The 20,015-nt window shown below is 36.2% G+C and overlaps 2 protein-coding genes across 2 annotated transcripts; both read right to left on the bottom strand.

Annotated features, from left to right (window-relative positions):
• Nucleotides 1-13,761: 13,761 nt before the first annotated feature.
• On the bottom strand, nt 13,762-14,692 carry LOC120624966 (3-oxoacyl-[acyl-carrier-protein] reductase FabG-like). The gene has a single exon (XM_039891818.1). The coding sequence runs from the start codon at nt 14,672-14,674 to the stop codon at nt 13,922-13,924; it is 753 nt and encodes a 250-aa protein (XP_039747752.1). The 5' UTR covers nt 14,675-14,692; the 3' UTR covers nt 13,762-13,921.
• Nucleotides 14,693-16,274: 1,582 nt separating this feature from the next.
• Nucleotides 16,275-17,332, bottom strand: LOC120624967 (3-oxoacyl-[acyl-carrier-protein] reductase FabG-like). Its single transcript, XM_039891819.1, has one exon. The coding sequence runs from the start codon at nt 17,186-17,188 to the stop codon at nt 16,442-16,444; it is 747 nt and encodes a 248-aa protein (XP_039747753.1). The 5' UTR covers nt 17,189-17,332; the 3' UTR covers nt 16,275-16,441.
• Nucleotides 17,333-20,015: the final 2,683 nt, after the last annotated feature.

The following is a 20,015-nucleotide window of genomic DNA, read 5'->3' as shown; positions in this document are numbered from 1 at the left end:
GCATCTTCGGCAATATACCCTCTACGCACGTTTCGCTCCGAAACCGGAGCATCCTCAAGAGATGTTGGCTTTACAATGAATAATTGTTAAACGTACACTTAACAATTATTCATTGTAAAGTCAACATCTCCTGAGGATGCTCCGGTTTCGGAGCGAAACGTGCGTAGAGGGTATATTGCCGAAGATCTGTTTGGTGTGGAGTATAAGGATTGAAGAAATTAAGTATAGCAAATTAAGCTTAATTTTGATAATATATCATGGATTTCCGCAAAGTAACGCCTGATTCTATCCAAGTAGCTGACTCTTATTGTTGTCTACGCGACATTATATCGGAACTATCTGTTTACCGTCAAGTGTGCCATGCTTGGTACGTAAAAAGGTAACTGTGTCGCTTCTCAGAAGTTATTTGGCACTTTTTGCAAATTTATCAGAATCAACTCTGCCCTGGTTTAAAACAGATTAACGGATGTAATCGTAGTCGTTTTCGAGTTGACCTTAATATTCAAAGCATGATATAACTAGTCTTTTTACCTTAAATCTCTTACAATGTTGTTTACATTGTAAGAAATTTACGTTTCTTTTCGTTACTTTTAAGCTTCAAGCTTAGTTTCAATCGTTAAAATTATAAACACAATCTTTCATACCGAGAATGTCTTTTTTTTGGTTATTTGTTATTTATTTTATTACACTTGCTTTATTCATTTAAACACATACTCTACACTAAAAAGTTGCTTACATTATAAGACAATTTGGAGAAAAATGTTCTACTTAAGTTTACTTATACGATCGCGTGAAATTTGACTAGGACAGACAGACGTCCTGTGACAGGACGGTTTCCCAATATTGTAACTATATGGCGCTTCCTCGATACCATATAGCTGGTCACATAGTGTTAAGTGTACCTACAGTAAAAATAACGTACGCAGTAAGAGCATTCTAGTTGTCTCGAATGTCCGGCGGTAACATGTTGTCATTTACCAATTGAATAATGTATTTAAACGGCATCCCGGAAACCCTCGGATTTGGTAGTACTCTTAATTAATTACTGGTTTGAAGTGGGTAGCATTAGATCGATTAGGGAAGGGAACTGAGTGGGTAGGTAGGTTTAGATTGATGGGTAAGGCCATAACATCAACTATATATTTTACAAACTACGAGTACCTACTCATTACTAAGTAAGTAATGATCTGTTATTATAATGCGTAGAAACAACGTTTACTTATACTTGTTTTTTTTATCATCATCATAAATTCAACTAATTGATGTCCACTGCTGGACTTAGATCTTTTGTAGGAAGTTCCACAATTTACGGTCCTGGGCCTGATGTCGCCTGTCCACATCATTGCGGGCCGACCTACGCTAGGGTCGCCATTCCAGCACCCTAAGACCTACGTCCAAAGGTTCTCCGAGCTTTGCGCCCCACTTGTTGGTTGAAACGAGTTTGTTTTTTATACGTATACTATATAATTCATTATAGCGTGGGACACATATTGAATTTCTCTGAAAACAATCATCCGAGCTTTGCAAAGGTATCAAATACTTAAATATTCGGTTAAAATCCATTTTCTCTATGCCCATAGTTCGTCCCCATTTGGTTTCCTATGAGACTAAGAAGGTAGGTGAGTCCTTGAGCGTATAAGTATCAGATAAAAAAAACGTTTTAAAAAAAACACCTGTACGGCTTTGGCTTCGGTTTGGTTGATAAAGATGACTTGTAAGAGGTCCTGCTCACATAGGCACTGCTCGGGTGGTCTGTTCTAGATCTCCCTCTTTCTCCTATGTTATGGGAGTCCTGTAACCAGGAGTGGGAAACTAATCAGCTCAAGATGATGAAGATATATACTTACTCTACACTTTTGTATAGAGAGGCAAGATTCTCCTCGCATTTCTAAAAAGTCCATTTTGAATTAAGGACGAGTAAACACTTAAGAAAATTGACACTGAATTCTAATCACTCTTTGGAGCAGTAAACAAGAGGCGTTTAAATTCAGGCCCCATTGATTGTAATAAAGATGCTTTAAGGAGCTGAGTGGTGCTAAATATGTAGATTACACAGCGATATAAAGATATGTTGTTCTTGAACTTCTTGACCCCATTTTCGACTTAAATGATCATTATCCACTTTTAACGATTCAGTAACAAAATTAAAAAAAATTATAAAGTTACCTCAATGAAAAATTTTAAGGATGACTTTTCAGTTATCTTCCGTTGTAAATTTATGGGATTTCAAATAAGATTGTGCCCTCTCGTGGTCTTTCTCAAATTACATAGGTTTTAAAGCTTAGACTATTATTGTGATATTAACAGGGTTCGGACCTTACAGTTTTTATTGGAAGTTTTGTCGGCCGATTGGCGCAGTTTGCAGCGACCCTGCTTTCTGAGTCCAAGGCCGTGGGTTCGATTCCCACTACTGGAAAACATTTGTGTGATGAGCGTGAATATTTCTTAGTGTCTGGGTGTTTGTATGTATATTCTAAGTATTTATGTATATTACTCATAAAAATATTCATCAGTGGCGATGTGTGTATTGTCTTTTTTTTTTTAAATCTTTATTATTTTCAAGGGGGCTTTATCACTTTGTGATTATGTCGCTCCCGTAATTCATTTTAAACCTATAATCTATGATATTATTCTAATTTGATCGATTATTGTCGTATTTAACTACTTATTATTAAAAAAAAATCAAGATTTCATGAGTCGAGCATACTAACTAGATCTGCAACACAGTTGGTAACAAATGCTATTTTTGCTCATGGAAAATAGTCTCGTTTGATTTCCGAGATAAATTTTGGCAAGAACAGTCCAGACTTAGAGACGTGAACATATAAGTTACAAATTCACCAATCAATCAATAGCCTGCAGTCCACAGCTGCACTAAAGGCTCCCAACGGACTTGACCACAATCACCACGCTGGGCACACAGGTGATGGTCGCAGTAGATGGTCCAAGTGTTAGCTTAGAGGACTCTGCTGCTCGGTATCCGTTACGACGCCTCCTACCACATCCGTGGAGATGGTTTCGCGGGATGTTACAAATGAACAACTCATTTTCATTTATATTGTCGTCATTATCAACCCTTCTTTTTCTTTTCACCTCTTCTTCTCTTCTTCTTTCTCTTTTCACCTTTCTCACAAAGTAAGAATTGCGTGCCGGGCAAACTCATTTCCCCCGAAAGGGAGGCCGAAGCTCTTAGCACTTTGCTGTCACCGCTTCCTTTATTATCGTACCTATTCTAGGAAATTCTTTCAACGACGAAGTAAACAATTTATGAATTCATGTGACGCACAACATTTTATAAGGGTAATTTGTTGAATTATGGGGTGCGGAGTAAACAGTAGGTATCTGAAGAATTTAAGCCATCCACTATACTCAATATGAATTGTTTTTTAGCAAGCAATATTTTACTTGCCATGTTCGATTTTTTTGTTTCAAATCTTGCAAATGAAGTAATATGAGATAATAATCTGTTTAAGTCCGGCAACCTGCATTAGAGTAGCGTGGTGAGTCAATTTCCTATCTCCTTTGAGAGGTCTCCTCAACTGTGGCCATCAGTGGGATGTATAGGCTCTAAACTCCCAAGTTTTATTTATTTTACTACTCCCTCTACAAGATAGCCCTTGACTGTAATCTCTCACCTGGTAAGTGACGATACAGTCTAAGATGGCAGGGGGCTAACCTGTAAGGGGTATGGCTGTTATACTAAACCCTATATATATGTATATAATACTCCTAATCGGTTTTTACGCGGCATCATACCGACTGGAACGCTTATATACTTTGCGGCTCATCTTCGTCAGTAGAGTGGAAACTAGCCACGACCGAAGCCTTCAACCAGACCGGAAAGATTTAGAAATTATAAATTGACTGCGCCAGGGAAATCAACAAAAATGATCATAATGTTCTTATGAACAACCTTTTTATCCGAACTCTCATATTATTAGTCAATAAGTATTATTGTTGACATCCTTGAAAGAACGTTAATATCGAAATAAACGAAAAATAAGCAAACCACTCGGTTTACGATAGGCTTCGTCCCGATAAGGGCACTTAAAACCAATATTATTCGAGATAAATAATCCGAGAGAAGCACCCCTTTTAGAATATTGGAAAATGATTCTGGAATATTGGATTAGTATTAGAATATATTGGTGTTTTGTGTATTGAATATTAGAAAATATGAACATTCCATTCTTATCCTTTTTTCTAAAAACGCAAGGGTAAAATTACTTTATATTACAAATGGAGAAGATCCCAAGTTTTCTTAACAGAATTATTAGACTTGTTAGTTTTTCTTCTAAGAATCAGTAATTGTATTATATTTATATTAAGTAAATAAGAAACTTTTCAGGATACCTAATAGCATAACTAGTTGGATATATCCAACAGGTAATTCCAGAGAATAATGCGTTTAATTATTATTTATGATTAATGCGTTTGAAGCGGTGAAAGCCCAGTGGATAGGAATACGACTTCAATTTCGAGGGTCCGAGTTCGAATCCCGGCACGCACCTCTAACTTTTCTAAGTTATATGCGTTTACAGCAATGAAAATAATACGTTGTTGGCCGGTAATGGGTTGATATGATGAATGAAACAAAATCCAAAAAAAAAACCAAAGAATCAAACCAAATTATTTGTACCACTTCATTCCATCCGTATTTCCTTTTTTTATTATTAATACCAATTTGCATATAAATTGGTGGGTAATTTGAAAATAAAATGACTGCATCAAGCCGTGTGGTCAAACTTCTTATTTTAGTGCGTGAGCGAACAAAAAAACTTGTTTTGCGACAGTATACGCGGCAATACGTTATTGCTGTCGGTGGATATTTCTATGTGGAACGTTTCACGTTGTAATGCAAAGGTTTATCGTCGTTGGATAGCCGTGCTTTTCCATACTTCGGTGTTGCGAAAGAGACATCCCTTGCAAGAAACAAATAGGTACAGTGGAAAGTGCTGTGCCAAGTCTGCAAAGCCGTAAGAGCGCCGTGCGTGACGTCAGCTGTTCATCTCATTTGGGGTGAAGTGAATACAAGGTTGGTGCATTATGAAAATTAAGCTTAATTTGCTATACTCCGCGAAAAGCAGGAGAATCTGTGTGGTGTAATTTATAATCGTTGACTTTACTTTTTCGCGGAGTATAGCAAATTAAGCTTAATTTTGATAATATATCATGGATTTCCGCAAAGTAACGCCTGCTTCTATCCAAGGTTGGTGCAGTTTAATTATTCACCGATTTGAGCGAGGGTCGAAAAATATTTCTCATTTATACACATAAATACAGTCCACTTCTATTTTTCTATCATTCACCAGTTGTAAAATTAAAGTGCTGCTAAAACCGCACAACCTACAGAGTACTGTGCTTTATTTAGAGACACTTATATGTAAATTTTAAATTATTATTTAATGCTATTATTTACAGTGAAAAATAACCTTGAAAATGGCGTATCGACCATTAATTGGTTCGCAGTATTTTATGATATAATTAATATAGATTACATAATTTAAAGAGATCGACAATATAAAGCTACACTAACAAAGTTATACATAAACAATCTGTCGGTACTTATACCTACTTGATTATGCTAACTTGACTGGTAGCGAACGTAATTATTATGTTAATTAGATTGGTGTCGAATTTAATTATGGTAATTCGGTTGGTGATACTCTTACTTTACTACAGTTTCAGTTTGTTAAAAATATTATAACTGCATCGCGGTAAAATGCTCTTTTCCTAGAGATCCTAGTTTAGAAAGTCGTTTTAGGTTATCAAAACCTATTCAATTACATTAGGGTAGAATGGAATTTATTTAAATCGCAGAACATGTAGACATGGAGCGCTCTTCCGGGGGAATACGATCGTCATATTCTTTGCTGGCTTGGCGGTGTATTTACAGGGATTATGACGGACAAAGGGCGGCGATTTGTAGGACGTGATTCTTTTTGACGTGACAACGTCTTATAATTCGATGGAGCCGGCTGCACGCACGAAAAAACATGACGTATTCGGCGTTACCTTGCTCTGAGGCGTTCCATCCAAGGCTTGAAGTGCCTCCGGCCTCCGCGTTCGACATCTGTCTCTCTCCTTCTTGAGTGAGCGATGCGTCCGCGTGGACAGCTTCTATACAATAATACATTTACATGTTTTCGGCAAGGATGAAGTGCAGTGAAAAGTGAATGTGGTGTCAATAGTTTATAGCAACGATAATATCTATCAAACAAATAAAATTAAAATTTTCTTTTGAAAAATGCAACCATTCCATCATTATTTTCTTACGATGTTGTCACGTTCAACTATCGTCAGTAAGCCGACTTTACAGACAACCAGTTTTTTTTTTTTTTTATTATCTACATTTAAGCCCTTGATTGCCTAGTGGTAAGTGATGATGCAGTCTAAGATATTAGCTAACCTTTTAGGGAGTATGGTAGTGATACCCCCAATCGGTTTCTAGGCGACATCGTACCGGAACACTAAATCGCTTAACGGCACGTCTTTGTCGGGTGGTAACTAGCAACGCCGAAGCCTCCCACCAGATATTTCTTGCATTAACTGCGAAGTTTTGCTCTGCGTCTTTTGTTACTATAAAAAAGTCATGATTCGCTGCACGTGCAAGCAATTTCTTTTGTTATTAAAGTATTTAATCCAGTGAGTAATTTCACACATTCGCCCCACAAATGCCGGACTCCTAATTGGGTTTGTGGATCCCAACTTGCGATTACATTTTGCCCTTTGACCGCAACACGAGCGCCAACAAAAGGCCCTAATTTAAATACGCCGAAAAAATGAACTGTGTTTTCTGAAAAAGGAAGCTGCTTACATAAAAATAATCATTGCGGTATAAAAAAATAATTTAGGTTGCCGCCTCAGTATAATAACCTTATTACAGAGCTTCTAGATTAGCTTCTATATTTTCGATAAAAAAAATTTTGATACAAAGAAAGTTTTTGAACTTTATACCGGGGCATTTATCGTTTGAGCTAATGAATAAGCCATGTATTTAATGCATACCGATTTATATTTTTGATAAATTTGTGATTTTGGAAAAATCTACGTCTTTAACGTTTGTTTTTTTAAAGAAACTACAATTTCAGTTAATGAGAATGTTTAGAACTTATTTTTATACATATGTAGCATGTAGGTAGGTAATATTACCAATGCATACAACGGCAAGTAACTTTGACAGCCGATTGGCGCAGTGGGCAGTGACCTTGCTTTCGGAGTCGTAAATGTAGATACCTATAGGTTATATAGGGCAGTATAAAATAAATTCATAAGAATCTTCATCGTACAGATTTCGACCCGTTACGTTTTTATTAGAAGTAAAGTTAATCAACCTATAAAGCCGAATCAGATTTACGGGTATTTATCCTATACACTTTAGTCTTCGTGTAGTGCGTATGACAAAACAGCCGCGGACTTTCTGACCTAAAATAAATCTCACTTGCCCCCCCATGGGGTACGCCCATGCACTTGGCTATCACCTTCCTTTCGAAGAAGTGGGTATTTAGTGCCTATTATATACAGTCAGTTAATTCTGGAAGTTGGCACCTCGCTAACTTGTTCTATAGAGTGCGTCGAAGTTACTTCCAACTTCGCTAATACGGAAGTAGAGTCTTTAGAAAACTTGGGGAGTATCTAGGACTGGCGGCCAGATTTTAGGTGCTGAATTCTAAGCACTATTTATATAAGTCTCTAGCCACCAAGTAGATAATATTGTTTCAGCAGTTCCTATGAAGAAACTTAAGACTTCTCAATGTTTTAGATTTCATGGTTATAGAAATTAAAATAATATATGGTTCATATTCATTACTTTTGTGACTGCCTTGTCGGTCTAGTCCGGTCCTGGGTTCGAATTTCGTGTCGGGCCAAAAATTGCTAGTTATTGTGTTTTTTCTGTTAAACAAGTATCAGTACTAGACCAGAGATGGGAAATTAGCGGAAACCCCCGTGACTCGGAGAGCACGTTAAGTCACCTAGCTTGTGACAATAGTCGTTAATGCCGATCGAGCCACATTGGAATAGCGTTGTGGGTTCATCTCTAAAAACGCCGGTCCTATGAGGATGTAGGCTCGGGATCAGCAGTTGGACGTTAATAGACTATAGATGGTACTCGAAAGTAATTTCTATTATCGTCGAACATCGACAACATTTTTAGTTTTTATAACACTACAATGTGTGATGATGCAGTCTAAGATGTTAGCGGATACCTGTCAGGGAATGGCAGTTTATATGAAACTCTATACGATCGTACCGGAGCGCTAGATCGCTTGGCAGCAAGTCTTTGTCGGTAGGGTAGTAATACGGTCGAAGCCTTCCGCAAGACCAAAAGAGCGATAAGGATGCCTTTTATATACTGCTTCTGTCTGTGTTTTTATTTTATTCTTCTTCTGGTTTTTAACTTTTAGTGAGCATGTAAAGAGTATGAATAAAAAATGGTTTATGGGACCCCTGGTGACAGAAGGACAGACAGCCAGACAGTCTGACAGACGGGCGGAGAGAGGTCTTAGTATTAGGGTACCGTTTTACCCTTAGGGTTCGGAACCCTAAAAAACGCACTGAATTGCGAACCCTGGCGAATTTTCCCGCAAGTCAGTTAAAATTGCCTTAAATGTTGGTATCGTTCTTATTTGCTCCATATACTCGTATAAGTATATGCAACGACTAAGCTAATGCCGCGCTTACACTGTTCGAGTTGAATAATCAAGTAAAGTTCTGCCAGCGCTGAATTGAAGGAAACGGTGTTAATCACATCAATAAACTGTTAATAATAGTAATATTCTGATTTTCTAATTCCGTGCTGGTACTTTCGGGGGTTTTTTTTATTAAATCACAATTCTTAGTGGTATATATTTTATATTTTAAGTGGTTCTATTGTATGTTTTCCTTTATTTCACAATAAAATGCTAAAATAAATAAAAATGTGTGTGTGTAACCTTTACGCGCGATTGAAGTAAAACTTTTATTATTATTTATTGATGAAAGAGTAAAATGTACCTGTAACTTTGCAATTTAATTTTTTTTTAAACTGGAATTTTTATTCACTTTTCTTTTCACGATTGATGCGTTTGAAAATATTGGAACTAAGTAATCCTAATTGATAATGATATTTGCTACTAGCTGGCGTGTAAGTCAAGAAGCGTGGAGTGCCTATATGACATATACTTACGATCAATCCAAATTTTTATTTTTAATTAGGGGAAACTACACAGACGTCTGACGTAAGCGTCAGAAAAAACTAAAACAAAGTGTAGTAAGTAAAATAAAGTTACTCCCTAGTCGCGCCTAAAGAAGTTTTACTTTTTTATTTTTTTTATAACTTAACCGGTACCGTATTCAAGCTGCCATATAACAATAGTATTATATAGTTGCTACTAGAATAATGTGAACAAGCTGTAAAGCTTACCGCGTTACAGAGTTCCAATGTCGTAAGCAAACAGTTCGCTGAAACTCGATCAAAACCATGTTATTGGAGCGACTTGTTTGCTCACTTTTCCCTGAACGCGTAGGGTGCCAGAATATTTCTGTAGTTTATTTGATTCTACTCTTATACAACTAATACAACTTATTAGCTAATAATACGCAACCAAGATTTTTTTATACATTTACAAAAAAATATAGCACAAGCTCGTAACTTTGAGAGCGGTTTTTTTTTGTGCTACAAAGTATCCTATGGATGTACCAAACAAAAACTTTGGTTCATCCATAGGAACTAAAGTATCCTATGGATGCCCATAGGATACTTTGGTTTAACGGTTTATTATAATGTTCTGTTTTTGAGCGGTTAAATGATTGAACGAACCGAAATGCTATAGATAATGATTCTAATTGAGCGATTTTATAACGATAATACTAATTTAGCCGGTTTTCCCTTTGACAATTGCCTAGCCTAGTTCGAGACGCGTGCAAGACCTACTACGCTGCAAAGACCAAAAATGATTTAAATTATACATCTTTGTAAATAGATTTGTGTCGTAGGTTGTGACTTGTTGTGTCTTATAAATCAAGATGTTTAAGCAGAAAAGCTTAATTTTAGGAATAAAAATTACTTACTTACTCGATTTTGGGCTAATTTCGAAGAAAAAGCAAGCAATTTAAGAAAAATGTTGTGCATGTAATAACTTATGACCATTTAAACGTCTTGCAGCTTCACTTAACTCGTACCTACTAAATAGCAGCGCGCGCAAGTAAAACCGCGCTTAAAGTTAGTAAAACCGGTTATTTTCGATCGATTGAGTGAAATTAAATAAGAACCGGTTTCTCTGTTTAGCCAGCTAAAAAAACGAAACCGGGGTCAATGACCGAAACCGGTTTGAATTTTTTTCCGGTTTTCGATCTGCAGTCACCACCCGGCACAAAATTGGATACTCAACAATAACTATATAGATTATAGACATTTTCTGACGCTTACATTAAAAAGATCAAAGTGCCTGTAATTAAATACTGTTGTTCGAGACTTTAACTTTTGAAACCGGATGCTCGCTAAAGCGAATGTTTTGTGGAAAATTATGTGAAAATTTTCTCTCTTTATAACTTGAAAGAACTTAAAATGTACTTAAGGCAACTTAGGAATTAAAATATTGGCATAGTTTCGTAGAATTCTACCTTTCAAGAATTTTAATTTTAAGCAATACGCTTTTGCAAGAAATAGTGATTTTTTATCATATCGACCACACCTTTAATCTACAGAACTAAGCAATATTTATAATAATTTGAGTTTACCACACCAGGCATATTAACATAAAACATTAATTTCTTCTTTCTATTGGAATATTTTTTCTGCTGCTATGTTACGATCGCGTGAATATGATACCCCCGCCGCACAGCTCAGCTGACACTCGATATAGGATGTTTCTTATACACCGAACTATTAACTTATATTCGATAATATTTTTTTTTGACAATAAATAGTAGACATTGGACAGAGGTTCACTTTTACGGTGTATACAAAGATTGTTGTACTATCACTAGCAAGGAAACCCAAAAAATAAAATCACTAATGGTCAATTTAGAGAAATGGTTATAATAATGTATTATATTCCCGCAAATTCCATGAAATTTGTTATTAAAGGAGAGGCTACAAACGGAAATGGCCATAAAATTTATATAAAGCGTCTCTGTTTGTGAACAATAATAATTTTAAATGACTTTAGTTTACAACGCCTACTAAAACGTACGAGATCGAGAAATTTCAAGTAATTTGATATGGGAATGAGAAGGCCAGAAGGTTTAGGCCGTAGTCCACCACGCTGGCCTAGTGCGGATTGGTGGGCTCCCCATGCCTTTAAGAATATTACGGAGAACTCTTAGGCATGCAGGTTTTCTCACGATGTTTTCTTTCACCGTTGCAGTAAGTTATTTTTTAATTGCTGCTCACATAACGTGTACCTTTTAAGGTGCCCGTTGGGATTCGAACTCTGCCTCCCGAAAGTTAAATAATATTATAAGATTGATGATTCAGCTGGAATTCTTCAGCTTATATCTCCCTGTTGAGATCAGTTCTTGATCGGAAGTCGAAGACGCTTACCAGTAGAAAGAAAGAAAAAAAGAAAGAAAATCGTATTAAAATTTGTGTAAAATGATACATTTATATCATAAAATTGTTTAAATAAAAATAAAAATGTGTGACAAAGGCAAAACTGGCTCAGTATAGCTGCATACTAAAAAGCGCAGCACTGGTTTTTAGCCAGCCCCTTATCTTCGTCTTCTAACTTATGGAGGGTAGAGGTAAGGAGAGTCATCTTATATGGGAGAAAAGTTGAAAAAGTGTCCAGTGTATGCGCTAAATAACAGTTCAAAAATCTTCCACAATGGCGCTGGTGGATGCACAGTGTATGGTATTAATGTAGCAATCGTAGATGAATTGAAGTATGCCGAGTTAAAAAATTTAATGTCATTATCGACTAAAGTAGTTAATTATTGAGAATTTCAACAACTTACGTTGTACAAAATATTGTGGTAAATATAACCTTACTTCCTTGTATCTCCATACTTCCTTGTTTATTTTTCAAGCCTACTCTTAACAATATTTATATTTGGCGCTTCTTTTAAGAGTTACCCTGATGCAAATGTGGCGCCATCCTAATTTAATACATTTTGACGACACTTTTTCATATACACAGATGACTCTCCTTACCTCTACCCTCCATATTCTAACTAAACAATAACAAAGAAATCATGAAAAGAGACACAGAATATAATATTTAAACAGACGAAAGTTGCACATAAGTCCAAGGCGGCGAAATAAACAAATAATTTCTTCCTCGAAATGATGGAAAAATATATATATGTAACATGTCTATCACATCCGTCACATGTTTTGCGATTATTTGTGGTTTAAACCAGTAAAAAACTTTTTTTTACTATTATTTCAAACCGACCATATATTTTTTCGACTGAAAAGGAATTTCACAAATTACCATAGCACAAATGAGTCGGTGGTGAAGAGGAATTTCCCTGAGAGAGTCCGGAATTGTATCATGCGGATGCTCAAAAAGACTGATTAATTTAAAAGTAACAAAAAAAGGTAAAGTTTTTCGTAAATTCTCTTGTAAAGTAATTTTCACGTCTGATCCGAAAAAATACAGTACTGAACAATTCTTGTCCTTGGACCTCACCTTGGATACTTAATCCACAGACAAACAAGACATTTAGGACTCAACTTAAAACTCAGACTAAAACATGAGAAATAGCGTTTAGTACGAAAATTCCAGTTCCGCTTAAGTTTAAATGGCTTTCAAAGTAATTAAAGTCCGACCTATGTTTAACATTAAATGCAAATAACTGTTCGAATAAATATAATTTAACTTAGGTGCTTTGGTAGTGAGAATATAATTTTAGCTGTATTTATTATAAGACATTGGGTTCAATTTTCAGTGGAGGCTAATTTGTGAATTTATTAATCTCACACAGTTTCATAAAACCAGAAGCAAGGAGTCGCTGGATACAAGCGGCTCAGTACCGGGGTAAGTGGAAATAGAAAACTCTATATTATGTGCAACGGTTGATATATAATGATTGTATACTCATTGGAAATATTGGAGATATGGAGAAGTCAGAAAGCAGCTTTACGTGAAGTTGGATTTATATATTTTACCCTCACAAGTTGAATTTTCAAAAATCATTAATTAAAGAACGCCTATGTTACAAAAGATATCGATCTACACGCCAGAAATTTCAACCCACTCCGTCCAGTGGTTTGAGTTGTGCGTTGAAAGATCTGTCAGTCATCTTTTCCTTTTGTATATTATATATACTGGTGGAACAGGTTGGCAGGTGCACTCCGTTCTACCTAAAGAACTGCATGTATGGATCTATTGTGCCAAATCCCAAATACAAAAGATATTCAAGATTTGTCGGCTATGGCTTTGTGTTTTTTAATTTTTTTAAACCACTCCTACGCTGAATTATATTCAAGCGAACGAAACGAAAATAAAGATCGGTGTAGCCATTTTTGTGTTTTTGCGAAACGCACGCTATTTATTTCTTTAGTTATATAGTTACCACAATACTAATGAATAATATAAAAGTTTACGTATATTTCCGTATTCATAGCTACAGAATATGCGTTGATGTTAGTATTGACAGAGATTCATTGATTTGTGATCTAATCAGGATGCAATCGGCAAAAGCATCGAATCGATTGAGTCTGGCATGCTTGCGGATGTTAATCAGAGAGTCAGTAAAGCTAAATTATCAAGCTAACGCGGGGAAGCATTTCACAGGTACTAGATCTGTTAATAATCTACCCATTAATAAAACCAATTTAATGATTGCAAACCAAATTTATATCACATTTCAGCATTCTATATTGATTACATGGTTTAATTTATCTCAATACTTAAAATGGCAAACATGGAGAAAATATTGAAAATGGTAGAATAATAACTTCTCGCTTTGCGTGTGTAGAGACTTTGCCGTAGACTTACCCGCGCTTTATTAACATACCATTGTCAGCCAAGAAATCAGATCCCGTAATTCCTTTAGCTTTATCACTGGCCAGGAAAAGAATAACATCTGCTATTTCTTCAGGCTCCGATACCCTTCCGAGGCTGACCAGTTTTGCTAAGGTTTCATAATTTGCATTTCTACCACTATTCTCAAATAAATCCGTCTTGACTGGACCCGGACTAACCGTGTTAACTCTAATTCCGTGCGGTGCTAATTTTGCAGCAGCACATGCTCCAAAATGGTGAACAGCAGCTTTAGAAATATAATAATTTATCGCCCCAGCTTCTGCTGGTGCAAAAAATGCAACAGTGCTCGATATATTAACGATATTTCCTTTAGTTTTAGCTAGATATGGAGCAGCAAGCGAGGTGATATATACAAGACCACGGACGTTGACGTTCATGATTGCGTCATATGCTTTAATCATGTCAATGCTATTATCGAGAAGCTTGCTACGTCCTGTCTTTCCCGCGTTATTTATCAAAATATCTATCTTGCCAAACTTATTGATAGTTTGCTCCACTATGCGTTTGACGTCATCATCTTTGGCCATGTCTGCAGCTAAAACAAGAGGTTTGGAGCATTGGGTGGCTACTTTAGTCAGCTTGGCCTCGTTACGACCCACCATTGCCACGTTAGCACCCTGGGCACTAAACGCCACAGCAGTCGCTGCTCCTATGCCAGAGCTGGCACCGGTTATAATAACAACTTTATTCTTTAAACTCATCGTGTATTCTCAACAATATATCGCTATTGACTGGATTTTATAATATTCAGTAAACACTACTGCGTACAATATCTATGCAGTTATAATATGTTATAACACATGATGTGTCTTATTGTAAAATATACCTTCAGTGTAAAGTAATAGGGTTTAGTTTATATTTACCTGGGGACATATTAGCCAGCCAGCCTTATCGATACGTGAGTGCACTTGTCGTAAAGGGCTTGAGATATAACATCAAGAAATTATTAGCAGTGCTTAAAGTACCTAAGTAGGATAAGTTTCAAAGCCTTATACCTGACCCTAATTCTGAGTAGCATTAAATTAGTGTATTCAGTATGTGACGTATTCTATTTTATACAATAACTAACTAACTATCCAGTATTATTAAAAAAAAAATGGGTTTACAATGACTGAATTAAGAGTACTTTAACAAGATTATTTAATACGAGAGGAACTTTGTACGCGCTTGTGCGTTTACCATATTAAGAAATAAACACACCCTGAGGAATACAACTGACCTGTAGAACTAGTATTCATTCACAAACTGTTTTGAATTGTATCGTTTTAGTAGTACCTTATTATACATATATAATAAGTAGGCAACACCCTCAATACTTTGAGCAGTTATTCCGGTGCTACACATACGTAAGAATCCTCAATCAGCCATGTTTACAGTTATGGAATTAAGGTAAAATAATATTTCATTTCCGTGTCTTAAAATGAGTAGTTAAACCTTAGTTGTTTTTGTGGTGCTAAAATTTTACTTTACAAAAAATGTACCTAATGTTTAAAACCAATAGTTAAATTAAAAAAAATGAGATACTCAATTTTACTTACGATGTTACGATTAGGATAATGTTGTAAATTACGGAATGTTTGAAGTTTGATTATTGTTTGTCTAATGATAAACTTGATCGTGATAAATGGATTTGATTTATGTAACGTATTTAGTTCTTCTATATACATATAAACTGACATACAAAGTGCTAGGTTATTTTACGGAAGAGACACAACACATAATATGGTTCTAAGAGAGACTTTGAGAGATAAATATACATAATGCTATTGAGACAATAAAATAATGGCAATGATTAGCCAACATAGATTCTAACAATGCATGTATAAAAAACTCAAAAAACATAACCTAGGTGCTAATATTTTACGTATTCCACAGCTTGTAAATAACCACAAATAAATAATAGGTATTCATTGGTATGTAATGAATAGTGGGAGTTAGTTTTAACATTTTTAAAATTAAAAATACGTCCTAACACTCTATGTTACGTCAATTGTAACAATGCATTGCAGTTTGTGACTAGACACCTTTTAATATAATAACTGACGTCACTAATTTGAATTACGATTTGGTTAGTATTTTAGTTGTCTGTAGAGAATCAGGGCCCAAAAACCATCTTACTTGTTACCGTCGCTTGTTGTTCATTTTTATGTTTTATTAATTTCAGTAACAAAACATAACATAAAAATGTATTCGCTCCCAAAAGCTCTACGTGTTGGACCTATTTACGAAAGGATGTGGAGGTGATTTGCTCGAGGGTAAAGAAACGAAATAAAAGCTATTTTATAGTACTTAAAACAATATTTTAATTGAACATTGGAATTATTGAATCCAAAAAAATAAACTGACACTTAATTACGTGGATGAATTATATAATGTGAAGAAAACGGCCTTTTCTTCATTCCTTAGATGGGATTGGCAAATAACCTTTACGCTTCTCGTATTGCTTGTTAAGAAACATATAGTGTAACTTAGCCACGTTTGATAACCATACCATTGTCGGCCAAGAAATCAGATCCCGTTATACCTTTAGCTTTATCACTTGCCAGAAATAGGATTACATCCGCTATTTCCTTAGGCTCCGACACTCTGCCTAGGGCAACCAGCTTCTCAAAGTCTTTATATTTTATATCTATGTTACAGTTCTCAAATAAATCTGTCTTGACTGGACCCGGACTAACCGTATTCACTCTGATTCCGTAAGGTGCTAATTCTGCAGCAGCGCATGCCCCGAAGTGGCAAACAGCAGCTTTAGAGATATAATAACTTATAGCTCCTGCTATTGGTGGCGTGAAAAATGCAGCAGCGCTGGATATGTTGACGACGTTACCTTTAGTTTTAGCGAGATATGGAGCTGCGAGGGATGTGAGATACACAAGACCACGGACGTTGACGTTCATGATGGTGTCGTATGCTTCCATAATGTTGTCTTCTAGGAGCCCACCGTTGCGTGAAAGTCCCGCATTGTTAACTACGATGTCTATTTGGCCAAATTTCTTGATAGTTTGGTCAACAATGCGTTTGACGTCTTCGTCTTTGGCCATGTCAGCAAGCAATACAAGAGGATGCGAGCATTTGGAGGCCACTTTAGTCAGCTTGGTCTCATTGCGACCCACCATAATCACTTTTGCCCCCTGGGAACTGAATTCCACAGCGGTTGCTGCCCCGATGCCGGAGCTGGCACCAGTTACAATTACTACTTTATTCTTGAAACTCATCTTCCTTTTACCACTGTGTGTTGATTAGCACTAGTATACAATGACAAATGCAGTTATATATCTGCAGTTTCTTTGAAAAACAGCGATTTTTTTTTCTTAGGTATATCTTACCTTATCGATACGTAAGTGCACTTATACTGGATGTTGAGGTAGAAATAGGCTTATCAGGAAAACATTCACGGTTCATATTGAGTAGGTTATTATGGTAATATTGCACAAATAAATATATAAGGCCCCGGATTTGTCTGCCAGTAAAGTTGTAACTAATTACATTTATAATTTAACCGAACTATCCCGGAAGGGATAGTGTATTTATAGTTCCAAATTACTTGCAAAAACAACGCCTTTTGCAAGGGACTTTGTATGTAAGTTCTATTGGTAACTTGGTAAACTTGAATGGCTATATAAGTAAAGTGATGTGTTTACCAATGTTAAGATATCTTCAATATTACGATTATACAGTTAGAAAGTCGTCGCTTTTTAAGAGTAATAATTTCTAATCGGAAGTAAATTAGTAAATAATAATAGAGCTTTTTCTGACAAATATCGTCCGAGGAAGTACTAACACCATGCTCATTCTTGGCATCAAGCAGCATTTCTGTGTTTCGAAATGGTTGCCAATGTTATTTATTACAGACACAAGAGGCCCTATGCCTCAGGTCACAGGGCGGCATTTTGTATGACGTTTTCGTTTCATGCCCTACGATTAAAACTGCCCGATTCACTAAACTTTTCTATAGTTGCTTCTGTCTCTTCTGTTGTCATCCAGTCTTAGCCATCTTTTATCAGACCAGATTAAACAGTTGACCACTGACGTTCAAATTATGCGTTTGGTATGAAAATGAGCAGTTGGCACCTTGTTGGAAAAGTTAATAAACGGGTCAAGATAGTATATATACCACGTTTGATTCGATTAATTCATATGGATTCGATTTCACACGTTCCATTTATTCTTTTACATATTAGTGTGGATTGCGTGATAAATTTCAACTATTCGATCTATCTCGAGTTGTTATGATTAGTTGTTTTTAGGAAGCAAAATAAACTAATTCACGTTGATAAGATAATTATAAATAAATAATTAATGATTATACATTGCCATTACACAATATTACACAAGATTGTTTAATGTTATAGATAGATAAGAAAATGCACACAGTGCGAAATTGTAAATGAGCGACGCGGAGTCTTAGATTTTACTTAAGTCAGTAAGTCTGTCAGTTTAAAATAACTTTCGAATTAAGGAACATGGTAAGTACTTTTGGCTATGTTTGATGCAGGCTATCAGTTAAATTTGTTGTGGGCTCTTCTTAGATCAGGGCGCGTTTGGTGCTCACCTAGTTTAATTTTTAAGTTAACGCAATAACGGAAATATGAACGCTTATGAAACGCTTATGAGCCTATGATACGCCATATAGGCCTACATAAATAAAGAATTTTTAAATTAAATTTGTACAAGACTTCAATTTTTTTAAACTCCTTTATATTACACTTCTTTACTATCCTATCCTACTAATTATATAAACGTGTGTTTGTAAAGATAAGGAGATAAGAATGTTTGTTACTCTTTTACGTAAAAACTATGGATTTGACTCAAATTAAGAATGGAGATAGATTTTACCCTGGATAAACATATAGGCTAATTTCACGTGGCAGGGCATAAATATAGCTATAGTTTGTCAAAGCTAACTTCCTTGGTATAAAATGTATGCTAGCTGGGCCCCGCTCCCGGCGCTGAAGAAATCGGTACACGTAATTGTAATAAAATAAATATATAAAAATACTACGGCAGTACACACATCGCCAGCCCCAAAGTTGGTCAATGTACAAACATTTTAAGCTTGTCCCATCCCCATCTACTTTGTCCAGTCTCCATCTTCTTTGAACCCCGAACTTCGGTTACCCATCCAGTTACCGACTTAGGTCGGCTTGCTTAGCCGGCAGAAGCGATGTAACAGCTAACTCTAAGCCATACAATCGGTACCCGGTACAGTTAAATTTTGTTAATTCTGTAAAGCAAAACCTCGTTGACGGGTAAAGCATTTTCGGAAATGGGAAATTTTACCGGCTTCCTTTAACAAATCGAATTCCTCTGGGCGATTCGTGACTCCACCGTCTGAATTTGCTCTTAGAAATTGTATTTGATCTGCAATTTAGGTATAGTATACTAGATCATGTGGGTAGTTTTATTTTAAGTGGAAATCTAAAATAATAATATATGCTTTTTCATTACTTTTTTAATGTGGGTAGATTATTTATCCACTATTGCGTGGTTTCATTCGGGCAGGCAGGCGGGCAGACCGGTGGGAAGACAGGCGGGTAGGCAGGCATTTGGACAGGCGGGTAGACAGGCGGGCAGGCAGGTGGGTAGACAGGCGGGCAGGCAGGCGGGTAGACAGGCGGGCAGGCAGGCGGGCAGACAGGCGGGTAGGCAGGTGGGCAGACAGGATGGTAAATAGGCAGGCAGATGGGTAGACAGACGGGTAGGCAGGCGACCTGACAGGTGGTACTAAGTTGACTTATGTTATGGGTAACATAAACTAACGCTTACTTTGGAGGCTAGATGGCCATGTGTGTATTTTCGTAGGAAATAAAAAAACAATAATCGAGTATATCTGCGCTTATGGTTTATGTTCAATGTCAAGGTTAGCAGGCTAGTTTTCATAATATATATTTTTCAACCCTATATATTATATACAAGTTATTGTAGAGTTACACACTCTGCATTGCGTGAGATGGAGTAATTATTTACCCCTCACAACAAAAATATTACTTTTACAAAGCAAATGTAAAAGTTCGTAATATATTCACAAGAAATTGCTGAAAT

Source organism: Pararge aegeria, chromosome 7 (genome assembly GCF_905163445.1).
Source record: "Pararge aegeria chromosome 7, ilParAegt1.1, whole genome shotgun sequence".
In the NCBI taxonomy this organism is placed as follows: domain Eukaryota; kingdom Metazoa; phylum Arthropoda; class Insecta; order Lepidoptera; family Nymphalidae; genus Pararge; species Pararge aegeria.
This window is presented reverse-complemented; position numbering and strand designations above follow the sequence as displayed.

Coding starts and splice junctions, on each gene's coding strand:
- LOC120624966 (XM_039891818.1), bottom strand. CDS start 14,674: ATGAGTTTAAAGAATAAAGTTGTTATTATAACCGGTGCCAGCTCTGGC.
- LOC120624967 (XM_039891819.1), bottom strand. CDS start 17,188: ATGAGTTTCAAGAATAAAGTAGTAATTGTAACTGGTGCCAGCTCCGGC.